Genomic DNA, 18,118 nt, shown 5'->3' with positions numbered 1-18,118 from the left:
GTTTTGTTGACCTGTAGGTCTAATTTGAGATTATTGTCTATGATAACCCCTAGCAGTTTGGTGTGATTATCTGGGGAAATAGTGGTACCATTGTTAGATGTGACAGAAAATGAAAGTGTGGTTGATCTACTAGTGGGAGAGAAGAGAAGTTTAGTTTTATTGTGGTTCAGAAGTAGGCGTTGGTTGGTAAGCCAGTTCTCGATAGTGTTAAATGTATTTTGGGTTAAGATTTGCAAGTCAGATAGGGAGGTGGCTGAGCAGATGAGAGTGGAATCATTTGCGTATTGAATGCAGGTGACTTTAGGGATAGCAGTGTGGAGGTTGTTGATAAAAATAGAGAAGAGTAGTGGACCTAGTGTGGACCCTTGAGGGACACCAAGTGTGAGAGGTTACTGGCTGGAGAGTTTGCCCTGCCATAGTACCGCCTGCTGTCTACCAGTCAGGTAGGACTGGAACCACTGGATAGCAGGCTTGTTGAGGGAAATAGATTTTAGTGAAAGAATGAGAAGTTCATGGTTGACCATGTCAAAGGCTTTTGATAGGTCAAGAAAGAGGGCAGAGGTTAGCTTATTGTCATTCCTGTTTTGGTTTATGGCAGTAGTAAAGGAAAGGAGGGCTGAGGTGCTGTGGTATGGCCTGAAATCATGCTGGGAGTCAGTAAGTTATTCTGTGAAAGGTATTGCATTAGTTGCTTGTGTACACATTTCTCCATTATTTTGGCTAGTGGGGAAAGAATGGCAATGGGTCTGTAGTTGGATATGTCTGAGGAGCTACCACCTTTATGGAGTGGGATGATGTGAGATATTTTCCAGAGGGAGGGGATAGCATTTTTGGATAAGGTTCTGTTGATGAGGATAGATATGGGATATGCAATGGTATCTGCAGCTATTTGTAGGTACTCTGCAGGGAGAAGGTCAGCAGCGAGGGTGGTAGGTTTTAGTTTTTGTAGAAGTGTTTTGATAAAGCTAGTGGATATTGGTTGGAAGCTAAATTCCAGGTGATTGTTAGGTAGATTAGGCATGTGATTTAAGTTAGAGGGGTTAGTTGATTTGCTAGGGATTGGATTGTTTCAGTGAAAAAGTTATTAAAGGCGCTAGCTATGGTCTCTGGGGAACTATGGGTGTAGTTAGCTGGGGTTGGGGTGGTGGAGTGACCTGGAAAAAGTAGTTATTAGTTAGTTAGTAGTAGTAGTAGTTAAGATAGCCAGCTTCAGTGGAGAAGGTAGAAATTGCTTTATACAGTGAATCCCATGGGGGGGGGGGGGGTCACTCAGGAAAGTAACCCGTACAAACTGAAAAATAAAGGTAAATAAGGCAGAATTAGTGCAAAGGTTACAAGAATGTGAAGTGGAGAGCATGCAAGGAATAGAGCTGGATAGTAAAATTAATTATATTGCATACATTATAATTAAAATTGATTATAGTGCATACATTATCAGCTCTGTACACACTAACAGCAGTAACATACAGCCTCTAAGTCCAGTGATAACAGCTGTATACTTCAGTGAATGCACACAGGATGTAATGCACAAAGCAAAGTATGGCTGTTTTAGGACAATAATTCTAGAGTTATGTTATTCAGTTTTAGTCTCGAAATACTGAAATTCGAGATTTCAGTATTTCAAGATTAAAAAGTGGACCTATATATATATATATATATATATATATATATATATATATATATATATATATATATATATATATTGTACATAATATGTACGTGTGTGTGTGTGTGTGTGTGTGTGTGTGTGTGTGTGTGTATGTTTGTATGTAGTAGCAATATTTAAGTACAGTATAAAGCTTTTGCAGGTAAATGGTTTTTAGAAAGGCTGTTTAAATGATGTGTTAATAGAAGTGGACATATATCGTGTAAAAGAAGATGATTAATTGTAAAACTGGATGCTTTTTACATAACTACTTTTAGCATGCTCTAAATGGAACAATGGACTAACTTAACAGATTAAAAACTACAGGTATAAACATTTTCATTATGCCTCTAGTTTTATATTTTCCTAAGCTGATACAGTTGTAAATACAACACTTCTTTGATACTTTTTGATAAAATATAACTGAAATACATGTTTGCGTTCACTGTTAGAAGTCCAGGGATCACGCAGCTAGGTATTACATTACCAAAGGCTTCAACGGAGGTTTACTAACATTGTAGTGGAAAGTCTGTCTTGTGCAGTAGACATATATGGCACTACAAATTATTTTCTGTGGTACTTCAGCTTTAATAATGGTCTTTTACACTTTTTGCCTTTAAAGGACTCATATGTTCAATGTTTGCATTCATTGTTATAAGCCCTGTACTCATGCAACTTGGTTTTGCATTGGCAAAGACATCAAGGGAGGTTTACTAACATTGTAGTGGAAAGTCTGTCTTGTGTAGTAGACACAAATGGCACTACAAATTTTTTCTATTGTACTTCAGCTTTAATAATAATCTTTTTTCACATTTTGTCTTTAAAGGACTCCTATGTTCACTTTTGACCTAAATGCAGCTGTTGGAGATGTAGCCTGGTCACCTTACTCTTCTACAGTATTTGCTGCAGTTACTACTGATGGAAAGGTAGGAGATAAGCATGGATATTTAATTTCTTCCACGGTCAAATATTTGGGCACACGAGGCCAAATAACACAATATTGGCAAATGAAGTGCTTCTTTACTTTTTTCATTAAAACAAATGAGTGCAAATGTAGTACCTCAAAAGTTTTTACAGTTATTCTTACCTGTTGTAGCTTTCTCTTCACAGACCCTCAATATCCTATAGATGTTTTATTCATTTTATTTATTTTGTATTTGTTTACTTTGAAGTCTGACTGTGTAAATGAAGCCACTTTCAGTGGAAGCCTGGGGAGAAAAGTACCCAAATTCTGTACAAATTAATAATAAATAATAGGGCAATTATTTTATTTTATTTTTTTTTATTTATCTTATTTTACATTCATTTATCGGGAAAGTCCAACTGGACAAGTTTCCTGTTTTCAGCAGAGGCAGAGGGAGAAAAGCTCCATTTACCTAACAATACTACATTATAAAAAAGGAGTTAGAATGAATTTGCTATATAGAGGTGCTTGCACTATGGATTATAGTATTTACATTCATTGTGCATTCCTACTACATTCATACTACATTCTAGAATTTGCATTCATAAGACATTGTTATTATACACTGTTACATTCATAGTACATTGTTGTAATACTCGATACTCTTGTTAACATTTGTTTGCGATTATAAATTGAGGTGGTTAGTAGGATTGTGCAATACAGTGGTTAGAGTACCTGTGTTTACATAAGTGATAGATATGAACCGTTGGTTAGGGTAGAATCTGTTATGACAAAGACATTGTATATACAGTTTAAGATGCAGTCTGATAGGTTAATGACCATGCTTACTTTTTGGGATAAAGAAAGAATGAGTACCGATACTCCGTATCTTGGATATCCACAGACAACTCGGTTACTTTATTGTGAGAACTACATATTTCAGATCTTTGGATCAATGTTTCATTTCTTGTGAAGGTAAAAAGAAAGGATAACCTGTGTTGAAGTAGACTATTTCCAAGTCGTTGATTAATGCTATTAGCTTATGTTATATTCACTACAACAAAACTATTGAAGGCAGGGTCAAGGCACACTCTACCAGGGCAATGGCTTCATCTATGGATTTTTGGAAAGGGTTGGATTTTGAAAGTATTCTAGATGTAACAATTTGGCCCTCTGTATATACTTTTACAAAGTACTATAAGCTTGATTCCTTCTCTAGGTCTAGAGCAGACTTTGCTAGGGCCATTCTCCAGGGGATCCTGGACTCTTCTCCTTCTGCCTCCCAAAATTTGTAAAATATGGTAATCTACCCATATAGTTTGGACTACTGCAACAGTGATCAATTTGAAGAACATTGTACATTTTTGTAAGTGAACTTACCATAACAGTAGATGTTTGAATAATCATTACTGCAGTAGTCTTTCCCTCTCTCCATCCCCTTTGTTTCTTGGAGTGTTGTTTTTGCCAGGGCTTGCATTTTTTATTTATTTATTTTTGTTGTTGCTAGCATTAGCCTTTCAGGGGTCAGCCTTCCTCTCTCTGTTGGCATAAAAGTTGTGAACGGCGTGGTGACCCCAACCTGTCTTTTAGTCAGCTTGGCTCAAGCTGACAAATGATTTGGGTGCATGTAAGGTGCCCTGAAGCTTTGGAAGCTGGCCAGCTGTTATATCCTTGCAGGATATTACCCATGTAGATTAGGCTACTGCAGCAGTGATCATTCGAATATCTATAGTCATGGTAAGTTTACGTACACAACTGTACTTTCTTCGACTCTACCTGTTCTCCCATAATGGAATATTTACCTAAAGCTCCCCAAATCTCATTTTTCACTTCTTGTACATATGCCCTCTATAAGGATCTGTGAATTTAGTGAAATAGGTTCATCTTGTGTTACTTCTTTTTGAGTAATTTGATTAAATATCATCTTCTTAGTATCTTCCAGGGAATGACTAGTTTAGGCAATATTCCTTTAGCTTTACTCCCCCCTTCTCTTCCTTTTTGGCAGTTTCCTTTCTGCCTTTTTCCTCCAAAGACTGACAAAAAAGAGAAAAAAAAAGTCATTTTCTTAATGATTTCTAACTGATTGTGTTTGATAATTCTTCGTATTTGTAGTGGTAGTTAAAACAGGTGTCTTACTGTATAGTGCGTGTAAGAATAGGCTTGACATAAATACAGATGTTAAGTTGTCAATCTCGCCTTCATTCTTGCTTGATGGGTTCCCGATCCTCCTCCCGACTCGGCACTTGCTTTAGCTCGAGAACTCCTTTTACCAGCTCGAGGCAGCCCCATATCCCACGATGCAAGGCAGGAAGTACCCAGATCTCGTTTGCCGCTTCGCTTGGGAGGTCTTCTCTTTACCAGCTCCTGGTAAGTAATTCACATTTGTGACATTTAAGCCCCTTTAGTTAAAAACTATTTGTTTTGATAGTTTAACTTTAAATTTAACCTTTTCTGACAGAAATCCCTGTCTCTTTTAATTTTTTAGTCAGTTAATTTCCCTATCCATCCCCCTGTTAGGGTGTGTGTGTTGGTATTTTTACTAAATACCTTTTGGTATTAGTTTAATTTAATTGGACTGGTGTGTGTGTGTTTTGTTAGGCACCATGTCTAAAGAGGGTTTCAGGTTTAAGAAGTGTGACTCGTGCTGTCAGAAGATGTCTCTGACAGGGTCACACTTCTTGCCTGTACTGTTTGGGCCCTCTTCACCTGCAGGACTCCTGTGCTATTTGTCACTCCTTCAGCCAGAGAGTCCTGCAGGAGAATAAGTTGATTCTCAGGGGTCTTCTTAAGCGGAGGGCTCGGCTAAGTCGGCCCACAAAATCAACTAAATCTGCCAAGACCCAGGCTTCTGTTTCTAAGCCTGTGGCCTCGGCTCCGACTCGTATAGAGTCGAGATCGCTCCGGCTGGAGCCGATTCTGGATCCACTAAGCTTTGCGCCGATGGCTATCGGTGCGAATCTGCTGACCACTGTGGTGTCGGTTCCGACCGGCTCCGACATGCGTGTACGGGCATCGGTGTCGGCTCCGATCGGCTCCGACACCCATGTGGCACAGGCATCGGTCGTCGGCTCCGACACCGTTACTTTGGTGGCTGTATCGGCTCGGCTGGAGCGTACATCGAACGTTCTGCCGGCTCAAATCGTGCCGATGGCCGACAGGATCAATATCGGCTCGATGACCCATTCCAGGAAGGTCGAGGTCTCCTTCCTTGGAGCCGATACTGGCTCGGCCTCCGCCTCTTCTATCGGAGACCGCCGGGCCAATCTTCAGGTCATCCAGGTTGTCAGATCATGACCTAGAGAGTGGTCAGTAGATTGCTCAAGTCACAGGTACTGGCCCAAATGCTACACAGTCCGTCTCAGCAGGCGACTGTTGGTCCACCACCCATTACAGTTCCTCCTTCAACTCTACCCCAGAGCTTGGGTTGGAGTCTTCGGGCATGGTTACTGCTACGGCTGGAGGGCGGATACCCCTTCTGTTCCTTCAGCCCTACTCTTATCTCCTCTTCCTTAGAGGGATTGGTGGTCGGGCTTCCATGGTCTCCTCCGAGGGGTGAGTGGCATCGGACCTTGTCGAACCGCTCTTCCCCTTGGGCCTCGGCCTGGTGAGCTCGGCTCCGACATCTGCCTCGGAGACTTCCTTTTCGGTGGCCCTGGGTTCCTGGGTTCCTAGCTCTTGGTGGGGTCTCTCGGACCTGCCTGGAGGGAGCATTCGAGGTGATGAAGAGTGTACTGGCCACTGGTATCAGTCAGCAGTCTCTTCCCGTAGCTCCTCCCTCTATTGTACCTGTTGACATCTCTGCCACTTCTCTTGCTACAGGACCCAGAGATCCTCCGCCTCAGGTTTCCCCATTGGGAATTTCCCCTCTTCCGAGGATTCTCCTGATGTTTCGGGAGATCCTCCTAGGAAGAAGGACTTGTAAGAGGAAGCATGTAGACTCCCTGAGTCTGTCACTTCGGATACTGACTTTGATGAGTCAGAGGGATCCCTAGATCCCCTCTCTGAGGATGTCTCCTTCTCAGACATCCTAGAACTTCTGAAACAGAGGAAACTGGCCTCCAACAATCCCTCTGAGGATGAGTCAGTATACCTAGAGGCGTTTGGATCTCGGCCCTCCACCTCCTGGGTGTCTCCGCCTTCGACCCCCTTATGCAGGTTATTGCACGAAGGCGTGGACAGCTCCTGACTCTGTAGAGCCAGTCCCTAGGAGGCCTTCTAAATTTATAACTGCCCCTAGTGACAAACTATTCCTTACCAAGGTGTCCCGCTGATGCCATGGTGGTGGCTGCGGCCACCAAAAGGAACTTGCAGATCCTTCCGTGCCGTCCATCCTCCTAATAAGGACTCTAGGACCATGGATAGGTACGGCAAGCGGATGTTTTCCTCAGCGACCTTTGCTGTCGTTAAGCTGAATTATCTTTGTCACTTCACCAGACTCCAGAGAGATATCCTGAAGGAGCTGGGAGAAGTAGTTCAGGATCCTACAGCTGCAGGGCCCAAGAAAGATTGCTTCGCGGCTAGAACCCTCAATTCCATTGCTAACTCTCCATGCGGCTAATATCTTATGCTGCTGATGGGCGAGTAGAGCCAGGCACAGGTGTGGCTCTTAGGCCAAGCCTGGATGCGGCTATGTGATTTTGCGGATCCCTTTTAAGGCGTCCTTCACAAATTCTCCCTTTGATGTGTCAGCTTTGTTTGGCCCTCAGGTGAAGGAAACCTTGACCAGGTGTGGGCAGGACGGCAAGACTCTTTCTGTTGTTGGAGTCCGTTTTCCACCCCTTCTAGGCCTTCTAGGCCTTATCCCAAAGGACAGAAGGGTGGGAAGAGATGTGGTTCCGTAAATCCCAAGGAGTCACGCCTTCACGTGCTCAGTTTACCCCTAGAGGCAGAGGGGTAACAACAACGCCAGCTCTAGAGGCAGAGGGGTCCGAAGAATCAGGGCAACAGGGTCTCTTCCTGAGAAGCCTTTTCAGCATCCCTGAGGTGTTGCCGGCTGTCCCTCCTTGGAGGCAGTGGGGAAGATTATCACTGTACCCAGAAGCCTGGCATTCCCTCACTCAAGACAGATGGGTACAGTCGATCATATCCAAAGGGTTACATAATTCCTTTCGAGGAAAGTCCCTTCCCCTCAAGTTCCCTTCCAGATGTACCACCGGTCTAAGGGACATTGCAGAGTTAGAGATCGCAAAACTACTGCAAAAGAGCCATTCAGCCAGTTACAATAGACCATTCAGAGCCCGAATCTACTCAAAGGTTCTTTTGGTCCCCAAAAGACGGGAGACTGGAGACCAATATTGGATCTCAGCAGACTCAACAAGTCTGTCAGGAAGACAAGATTCGAATGGTCACTCTTCAGTCAATTCTGCCCTTCTTACAGAAGGACAACTGGATGTGCTCAATAGATCTTTCAGGATCGTGCTATCACATCAAAATTCACAGGCGCTCCAGGAGATTTCTCCGCTTCGGCTGGGGTCCAGTCATTTCCAGTTCAGAGCCCTGCCCTTTGGTCTCACTACAGCCCCAGAGTGTTCACCAAATGCATGGCAGTGGTCACGGCTCACCTGAGGCGTCAAGGATTCCAGGTGTTTCCGATCTCGACCACTGGCTCCTGTCCGCCACCACCAGGCATCAGCTTATACAAGCCAGGGATTACACAATAGACCTTTGTTCTCATTTGGGCATCTCAGTCAACTACGAAAAGTCATCCTTATCGCCCTGCCAGTCTATTACCTTCATAGGCGCAAACTTAAACACTGTTTGGATGTCAGCTACCCTTACAGAACAAAGAGTTTCAGACATTCAGACTCATGTCAGGATCATTCTGGCCAGCAAGAAGGTACAGGCCAGAATGGTTCTAAAGGTCTTATGGCTGCGGCCATCACTCTTCTTCCCCTGGCTCGATTCTACATGCGCCTCCTTCAGTGGATGCTGTTCACACAGTGGTCATACCAGCAACTCCCAATGCGTCACCAGTTTCTGGTGACACAAACATGCAAAGAACATCTTGCTTGGTGGATCACATCGTCTCAGGTTCACCAAGGCAGGTGCTGTACCTCCGCCCCCGATAGCCACTGTCACCGCGGAAGCGTCCCTGATCGGGGGGTCATTATCAGGGCAGGATGGTTCATGGGGCGTGGCAACGTTCGAGTACCATCTGCACATAAATGTCCTGGAGATGAGAGCAGTGCTTTTAACGTTGCAAGCCCTCAACGACTTTCTTCCGAGGGACAATTGCAGGCCACACAGACAACATGTCTGTAGTTTGGTATATCAACAAGCAGGGCGGAACCAAGTCCTACCCTTGTGTCGAGAAGCGCTCAGACTATGGCAATGGGCGATCTCCTCTCATCGGTTTCTGGTAGCAGTAGCGCATATCCCTGGGAAAACCAACATTATAGCGGACAGATTGAGCAGAGCTATTCTCATGCCTCACAGTGGTCTCTCAAGCAATCCATAGCGGAAGAGATTTTTCTGGAATGGGGTCGTCCATGTTGCGATCTTTTGCTACTCCCCAAAACAGCAAATGTCCAGACTTCTTCAGCCTCTTCCTCTGTCAGGCCATCCCCCAGAGACGCTCTGACTCAGGATTGGCCCCAGGGACTTCTTTATGCCTTCCCTCCATTTCCTGATCCCTCAGGTGATCCAGAAAGCTACCGTTTGAGAGCCAAATTGATTCTCATTGCCCTTACTGGCCTCGACAAGTTTGGTTCCGTTCCTCCATCATCACCTTTGGTGCAGCCGTGGCATCTGGACCCAGTGCCAGATCTACTGATTCACCAATCCGGTCAGCTGCACCGGTCAATCCCTTCTCAACCTCACAGCATGGTTGCTCCACTTCCTTCCTTAGCCAGGCTTCCTTTCTCTAACCCAGTTAGAGATATCATAACTTCACTAAAATCCTCTACCAGGAGGATTTACACAAAACAAATGGAACGTTTCTCTTATTGGGCTAAGGCCCAAAATATTGATCTTTACTGCCCCTGTTCAGGCAGTTCTGGACTTCTTAGCAGAGATTTTGCAGGCTCCTCATAGGCTCCTCTTCTTCCACAGTCAGAGTTCAGTTGGCTGCTATTTCTAATTTTCATGTCGGGATAGCAGACCATAATATTATGTCCCATAGGCTCTGCAGGGCCTTCTTGAAAGGAATATTCCTACTAAAGCCTCCAATCAGGAATCCTCCTCCTCAGTGGGATCTAAATTTAGTGCTGACATCCTTGATTCTTCCCCTTCGAGCCAGCTGTTTCTTGTTCCTGAAATATCTTTCTTGGAAAACTTTATTCTAGTGGCTATTACATCTGCCAGGAGGGTGTCTGAACTTCATGCTCTTCGGTTCGACCCCCTATTTGATTTTTCACAAAGACAGAGTATCTTTGAGAACTAATCCATCCTTTTTACCTAAGGTCGCTTGAAAAACAATCTGAATCAATCTATTGATCTCCCTGTATTTTTCTAACTATTCAGATAGAGCTGAACAAAAGCTACATTATCTTGGCGTCCACCGTCAGCTTAGATATTATTTGGACAGAACAAAAAATTTAGAAAATCTGATCAACTTTTTGTTTCCTATCGGATAATAAAAAGGCCTTCCTGTTTCTAAAGTGACTTTGTCCAGATGGCTTTCTTAGGTCATCACTGAAATTTATACGATCAGGGAAAACAGCTGTGCTCAAAACCAAAAAAGCACATTCAACTAGGAGTTTAGCTACTTCTACAGCTTTTCAAGCTAGACTGCCTTTGGACACTATTTGTGCAGCGGCCACTTGGGCCACTCCTCACACTTTTGTTTCCCATTACAAATTGGACTTGGCCTCCAGGGACAGAGCCAGTTTTGGCTCTACAGTCCTCAAGAGTTTGTTCCATTGGGCCACCCAGGATAGAGGTGCTAGGGGCGCGGTCCCATCAAGCAAGAATGAGGAGATTGACAACTTAACATTAAGTTATGTACCTACCATAACGTTCCATGTTAGTTGTCTTCTCTCGCCTTCTTCTTCTGACCCTCCTTCCCCTGGCCTGGACAGACCTTGTATAAGAAACTATAATGCTAAAGACCATTCAGACCTGGTCCTTTTTCCATTTGTAAGTTTCTTCTTCCTTTGGGAAGTATTGTTTATGCTTGGTGTTATTGCCCTTTTGTCAACAAACGAGATCTGGGTACTTCCTGCCTTGCATCATGGGATATGGGATATGGGCTGCCTGGGCGAGCTGGTAAAAGGAGTTCTCGAGCTAAAGCAAGTGCTCGAGCCGAGGGATCGGCTCCGAACCCATCAAGCAAGAAAGAAGGCGAGAGAAGACAACTAACATGGAACGTTATGGTAGGTACATAACTTCTTATTTTGCCAGAATACATTTTACATAAATACAGCATTTTTTTGCACAGGCCTAGAAATGCACCCATATTAAAGCAGGCCTATATATTCATGTTATATTTTACATTTTACATGCAGTTTCAGTAAGTGCGGTATTAACAGAAAGGAATGATTCAGTAAGGAATACAAATAAGCTCAGTGAAATAACCTTAAGGCCAAATCATTGATAAGCACTGATGAGGATGAGATGTGCTAACGAGAGTGTAGAACATTCTGTACAAGAACAGAACTAGGTGACACAAGGCTTGAGAACCAAGGTTAAAAAGGCGTGTAGAATTTGTAGGAAGTTTATTGGGTTTTACTATTATGAGAGAGAATTTCTAGACAGAAAAGTTAAGTTTGGATTTTCAGCCAATTGAGTACAGAAGTTCATAGGTAGGTCCTAGCCTATTGGCCCAAGGGCCTAAGTAAGCCTAGCAAACAAAGTTCCCTGGCTTACACCAACCCAAGAAAGTTAATTTCCTGTGACCCTGTCGAGCAGAGCCACAGAAGTGATCCTGGGGTGCATTTCCTATTTCCCATCCACTCATCAAGATTTTTCTTGACGAGTGTTAATGAGGAACTTTGCTTGACATAGATGGGCAGCCTGTTCCAGAGTATGGGAAGTCTCTGGGACAGGAATCTATCCCCCCAGCAAGTCCTGTTTATTGTGGTGACAAGGTTTAGGTCCCTAGAGCATGTAGCTCGGAGGGGTTGGGATTTCTTTAGGTGTAGCATGTCCAACAACTCTGGGTTTGACATAGCTTTATATGTTAGGCAGAGATCACCTTGGAGTAGGCGATATGCTACAGAGTAAAGCTGGAGTTTTTTGAGATGATCAGTGTAGGGCATCTGTTTGAGGCCAGTAATTCTCTTTGTGAGGTACTTCTGTGGCCTTTCCAACTGCTGCAGATGTCTTGTGAGGTACCTTCCAAAAGGGGCGTTGTACTCTATAATGGGTCTAATGAGTGTTGAGTAGGGGGAACTATGGCCTTTTTTTTCCTGGATGAAAACCCTTTTGTGATGAGGGGTGCCATGTAGAAGGATTTCCTGACTATTGTGGCAATATGATTATCAAAGGAGAAACTACTGTCCACCTGGGTCCCAAGGTCTCTTATCACACATTCGGTGTTAAGAAGACTGCTGCCTATGTGGTAGTTCATGGGTACAGAGTTTTTATCAAAGGAGATAACAATGCACTTTTTGGTATTGAGCTTGAGGCCATGGCTCTGACACCAGGCATCTGTCTCAGTGAGGCCCCTCTGTAGGATGTCCACATCATTTGGGGACTCTACTATAGCTCTACTATAGCTCCTAGTTTGCAGTCATCTGTGAACTTCATTAGCCAGAGGCCTTCTGTGTTAGCCTGTACTTCAGAGAAGTAGATACCAAACAGGAGAGGTCCCAGGACTGAACCCTGTGGTACTCCACTTGTCAGTGGTTTGAAGTCAGATTTGGAGTCAGCAACTTTTACAGTGTGGGTTCTGTCAGCGAGCCAGTTGGCAACCCATCTTGTGACATAGGGATTTATACCTAGTTTAGTGAGTTTAGCTATAATTCCAGAATGGGGGATGGTGTCAAAAGCCTTGGTGAGGTCAAGATAGGCTGTGTGAACCATCTTACCCTCGTCTACGGCTTTGATGACTGCCTCAAAGAAGCCGACCAGGTTCAGTAGGCAAGATCTGCCTTTCACAAACCTGAACTGGGTGGGGTCCAGAGTTTGGGGGTTACCAATGTCTTTGTTTATGAATTCCATGATGATACATTCAATGGCCTTGCAGACCAGGCTTGTCAAGCTAATAGGGCGAAAGTTCCCAGGATCAGTGGTGGCTCACCCTTTGTGGAGTGGGATTACTGTTGCTGTGTGCCATTCAGTGGGAACAAAGCCTGACATGAGGCTATGATTGAACATGGTGCTTAGGTGGGGGGCCAGTTTGTTCTGAAGTTCGTGTAAAATGCAGCCTGGGATGTTGTCCGGTCCCATGGATGCTGTGTTTTTGGCTTTCGAGAGTTCTGCTTTTACTTGTGAAGTTGTGATTACAGGGACTCTGTAGTCTTCCTGTATAGATATGGGCCCTTTAGGGGGTGAGAGGGGAGTAAAGTTAGCACTGAACCTATCTTCCAGGATGTTGGCAATATAAGTTGTTTCTGTAATTTTTGTGCCATTGTGCTGTAACTCAGAGCAGATCTGGGTGTTGTCATTGAGATTCTTGACATAGCTATAGAATGCTTTGTGGTTGTCCTTAGAATCAGTGGCAATCTTGTTTTCATAGCTAGCTTTGGAGGATCTTATAAGAGATCTCAGCTTCTTGCTGAGGCTGACCAGGGAGCTCCTCCACTCATGAGATTTTACTCTCTTTTGCAACAATTTCTTCCTTCTGTTGTGGAGTTTGTTCATGGCAGGGGACCAACAGATTGGCTTCCTTTTTTTGGAGGATAGCGTCTTGGTTCTGTTTGGGATAGCATGATCCATGCACTCGTGTAAGTGCTTATAGAGTGCATTTGTGTAGGATTCAGCAGTCGTAACTGTATTGTCCATCTGCATGGGTGTCATGAAGTTCACCACTTCTGTCTTAAGAAGCATGAAGTTGACTTTGGAGAATTTTTTTACCATGGTTTCCTTAATGGGGGGTGGGGGCGAGATGTGGATATCTAGGGTGATTAGCTTATGGTCGGATCGGACCAACGAGGAGTTGACTTCAGGTGTTGAACACCAGTCACTCATGTTGGTAATGACTAGGTCTAGGATGTTGTTGCCCCTGGTGGGGAGTGTGGATAATTTGATCTAGGGCACTGGAATTTATGAATTCCAGAAAGTGCTTAGCGAAGGAGTTGGCACATGACTAGTTTTCCCAGTTAATGGTGGGGTAGTTGCTTTAAAGATCCATCAGTTTAATTATACAGAATTGAGTTGAGAGTTCATAATTACAAAGGGCAGTATAAATCTTAATCTCAGTTAAAATCTTATTTAGATATTGTTAAATTACTGTAATGTTAAGTTGTCAATCTCGCCTTCATTCTTGCTTGATGGGTTCGGAGCCGATCCCTCGGCTCCGACTCGGCACTTGCTAAGCTCGAGAGTCACTTTTACCAGCTCGAGGCAGCCCCATATCCCATGATGCAAGGCGGTAAGTACCCAGATCTCGTTTGCCGCTTCGCTTATGAGGTCCTCCTTTTACCAGCTCCTGGTAAGTGATTCACTTTTTGAATATTTAAGCCCCTTTTTCTTAAAAAACCCTTAATTATTAGTTATTAGTTAATTATTTACATTTTGTGACAGAAAATCCCTGTCTTTTCTAATTTATTTTAGTCAAACTTTACCCATCCCATCCCTCCCTGTTAGGGTGTGTGTGTTTTTTATACAAATACCTTTTGGTATTTTATTTAAGTTAAATTTTTGACTGGTGTGTGTGTGTGTTTGTGTTAAGCACCATGTCAAAGGAGAGGGTCTCAGGTTTTAAGAAGTGTGACTCGTGCTGTCAGAAGATGTCTCTGACAGGCGGGCACACTTCTTGCCTGTATTGCCTGGGGCCTCTTCACCTGCAGGACTCCTGTGCTATTTGTCATTCCTTCAGCCAGAGAGTCCTGCAGGAAAGACGCAACAAACTGATCCTTAGGGGCCTTCTTAAGCCGGAGGGCTCTCCGGCTAAGTCGGCTCCATCTAAATCAGTTAAATCTTCCAAGGCCCAGGCTTCTGTGTCTAAGCCTGTGGCCTCGGCTCCGACTTCGTTCAGTCGAGATCGCTCGGCTGGAGCCGATTCTGGCTTAACAAAGCCTTCGGCACCGATGGCTATCGGTGCGAATCTGTATCGACCACCGATTGTGTCGGCTCGATCGGTTCCGACACCCATGTAGCACAGGCATCGGTGTCGGCTCCGATCGGCTCCGACACCGTTACTTTGGTGGCTGTATCGGCTCCGGCTGGAGCCGATACATCGAGCTTCCTGTCGGCTCCGAGTCGGCTCCGACAGGATCTAGTATCGGCTCCGATGGCTCATTCCAGGAAGAGGTCGAGGTCTCCTTCCTTGGAGCCGATACTTTCGGCTCGGCTTCACCTCTTCTTTCGAGCGGAGCCATCGGAGCCGATCTTCAAGGTCATCCAGACTGTCAGATCATGACCTAGAGAGTGGTCAGTAGATTACTTAAGTCACAGGTACTGGCCCAAATGTTACATAGTCCGTCTCAACAGGCGACTGTTGGTCCACACCCGTTACAGTTCCTCCTTCAACTCTACCCCAGAGCTTGGGTTGGAGTCTTCGAATGGTTACTGCTACGGCTGGAGGACGGATACCCCTTCTGTTCCTTCAGCCTCCACTCTTATCTCCTCTTCGAGACCTGCCTGAGAGGCATCGGGTGGTCGGGCTTCCATGGTCTCCTCCCAGGGGGTGAGTGGCATCGGACCCTTGTCCGAGCCTGCTCTTCCCCTTGGAGCCTCGGCCTTGGTGAGCTCGGCTCCGACATCTGCCTCGGAGACTTCCCTTTCGGTGGTCCCTGGGTTCCTAGCTCTTGGAGCGGGTTCTCTCGGACCTGCCTGGGAGGGGAGCATTGAGTGATGAAGAGTGTACTGGCCACTGGTATCAGTCAGCAGTCTGTTCCTGTAGCTCCTCCCTCTATAGTACCTGTTGACATCTCTGCCACTTCTCTTGCTACAGGACCCAGAGATCCTCCGCCTCAGGTTTCCCCATTGGGAATTTCCCCCTCTTCCGAGGATTCTCCTGATGTTTGGGGAGATCCTCCTAGGAAGAGGACTTGTAAGAGGAAACATGTAGACACCCGAGTCTGTCACTTTGGATACTGACTTTGATCAGTCAGAGGGATCCCTAGATCCCCTCTGAGGATGTCTCCTTCTCAGACATCCTAGAACTCCTGAAACAGAGGGAAACTGGCCCACCAACAATCCCTCTGAGGATGAGTCAGTATACCTAGAGGCGTTTGGATCTCGGCCCTCCACCTCCTGGGTGTCTCCGCCTTTCGACCCCCTCATGCAGGTTATTGCACGACCGCCGTGGGCAGCTCCTGACTCTGCACAGCCAGTCCCTAGCAGGCCTTCAAAATTTATCACTGCCTCGTGTGAGAACCAATTCGTTACTAACGGTGTGCCCGCTGAGGCCATGCTGGTGGCTGCGGCCACCAAAAGGGAACTTGCAGATCCTTCCGTGCCGTCCATCCTCCTAATAAGGACTCTAGGACCATGGATAGATGCAGTGGCGGATGTTTTCCTCAGCGACCTTTGCTATCGTTCGCTGAATTACCTATGTCACTTCACCAGGCTCCAGAGGGATATCCTTAAGGAGCTGGGTGAAGTGGTTCAGGATCCTACAGCTGCAGGGACTCAAGAAAAATTGCTTCGCAGCTAGGAACCCTCAATTCCATTGCAAACTCCTCCATGCGGCTAATATCTTATGCTGCGGATGGAGCGAGTAGAGCGCAGAGTACAGGTGTGGCTCTTAGGCGCCAAGCCTGGATGTGGCTATGTGATTTTTTATGGATCCCTTTAAGGCGTCCTTCACAAATTCTCCCTTTGATGGGTCAGCTTTGTTTGGCCCTCAGGTGAAGGAAACCTTGACCAGATGCGAACAGGACGGCAAGACTCTTTCTGCTGTTGGAGTCCGTTTTCCACCCCTTCTAGACCTTATCCCAAAGGACAGAAAGGTGGGAAAATGTGGTTCCGTAAATCCCAAGGAGTCACGCCCGGATTCACGTGGTCAGTTTACCCTAGAGGCAGAGGGGTAACAACAACAGGCCGCTCTAGAGGCAGAGGGGTCCGAAAACCAGGGAAACAGGGAGCCTCTCTGACAAGCCCTTTCAGCATCCCTGAGGTGTTGCCCGGCTGTCCCTCCTTGGAGGCAGTCGGGGAAGATTATCACTGTACCCAGAAGCCTGGCATTCCCTCACTCAAGACAGATGGGTACAGTCGATCATATCCAAGGGTTACATAATTCCTTTCGAGGAAAGTCCCTTCCCTCAAGTTCCCTTCCAGGCGTACCACCCGGTCTAAGGGAGGTTGCAGAGTTAGAAGTCTCAAAACTACTGCAAAAGAGCCATTCAGCCAGTTACAATAGACCATTCAGAGCCGGAATCTACTCAAGGTTCTTTTGGTCCCCAAAAGACGGGAGACTGGAGACCAATATTGGATCTCAGCAGACTCAACAAGTCTGTCAGGAAGACAAGATTCGAATGGTCACTCTTCAGTCAATTCTGCCCTTCTTACAGAAGGACAACTGGATGTGCTCAATAGATCTTCAGGATGCATACTATCACATCAAAATTCACAGGCGCTCCAGGAGATTTCTCCGCTTTCGGCTGGGGTCCAGTCATTTCCAGTTCAGAGCCCTGCCCTTTGGTCTCACTACAGCCCCAGAGTGTTCACCAAATGCGTGGCAGTGGGCACGGCACACCTGAGACGACAAGGATTCCAGGTGTTTCCGTATCTCGACGACTGGCTCCTGTCAGCCACCACCAGGCATCAGCTTATACAAGCCAGGGATTACACAATAGACCTTTGTTCTCATTTGGGCATCTCAATCAACTTCGAAAAGTCATCCTTATCGCCCTGCCAGTCTATTACTTTCATAGGCGCAAACTTAAACACTGTTTGGATGTCAGCTACCCTTACAGATCAAAGAGTTTCAGACATTCAGAGTCATGTCAGGATCATTCTGGCCAGCAAGAAAGTACAGGCCAGAATGGTTCTAAAGGTATTAGGTCTCATGGCTGCGGCCATCACTCTTCTTCCCCTGGCTCGATTCTACATGCGCCTTCTTCAGTGGATGCTGTTCACACAATGGTCATACCAGCAACTTCCAATGCGTCACCAGATTCTGGTGACACAGACATGCAAAGAGCATCTTGCTTGGTGGATCACATCGCCTCAGGTTCACCAAGGCAGGTACTTTGTACCCCCATCCCCGATAGCCACTGTCACCACGGATGCCTCCCTGATCGGGTGGGGGGGTCATTATCAGGGCAGGATGGTTCATGGGACGTGGCAGCCGTTCGAGTACCATCTGCACATAAATGTCCTGGAGATGAGAGCAGTGCTTTTAACGTTGCAAGCCCTCAGCGACTTTCTTCCCGTAGGGTCAATTGCAGTCCACACAGACAACATGTCTGTAGTTTGGTATATCAACAAACAGGGCAGAACCAAGTCCTACCCCTTGTGTCGAGAAATGCTCAGACTATGGCAATGGGCGATCTCCTCTCATCGGTTTCTGGTAGCAACAC

At 45.6% G+C, this 18,118-nt stretch overlaps 1 protein-coding gene across 1 annotated transcript in view; it reads left to right on the top strand.

The window, feature by feature from the left end:
* DNAI1 (dynein axonemal intermediate chain 1) overlaps positions 1–18,118 on the top strand; it is a 2,249,827-nt gene that overhangs the window by 2,097,614 nt on the left and 134,095 nt on the right. The window contains exon 18 of the mRNA XM_044077834.1: positions 2,472–2,571. Coding sequence (XP_043933769.1) covers positions 2,472–2,571 — 100 coding nt within the window. The remainder of the gene's footprint in view (positions 1–2,471; positions 2,572–18,118) is intronic.

This window comes from Protopterus annectens, chromosome 1.part1, assembly GCF_019279795.1.
Source record: "Protopterus annectens isolate FY-2018-M chromosome 1.part1, PAN1.0, whole genome shotgun sequence".
Lineage (NCBI taxonomy): Eukaryota > Metazoa > Chordata > Ceratodontiformes > Protopteridae > Protopterus > Protopterus annectens.
This window is presented reverse-complemented; position numbering and strand designations above follow the sequence as displayed.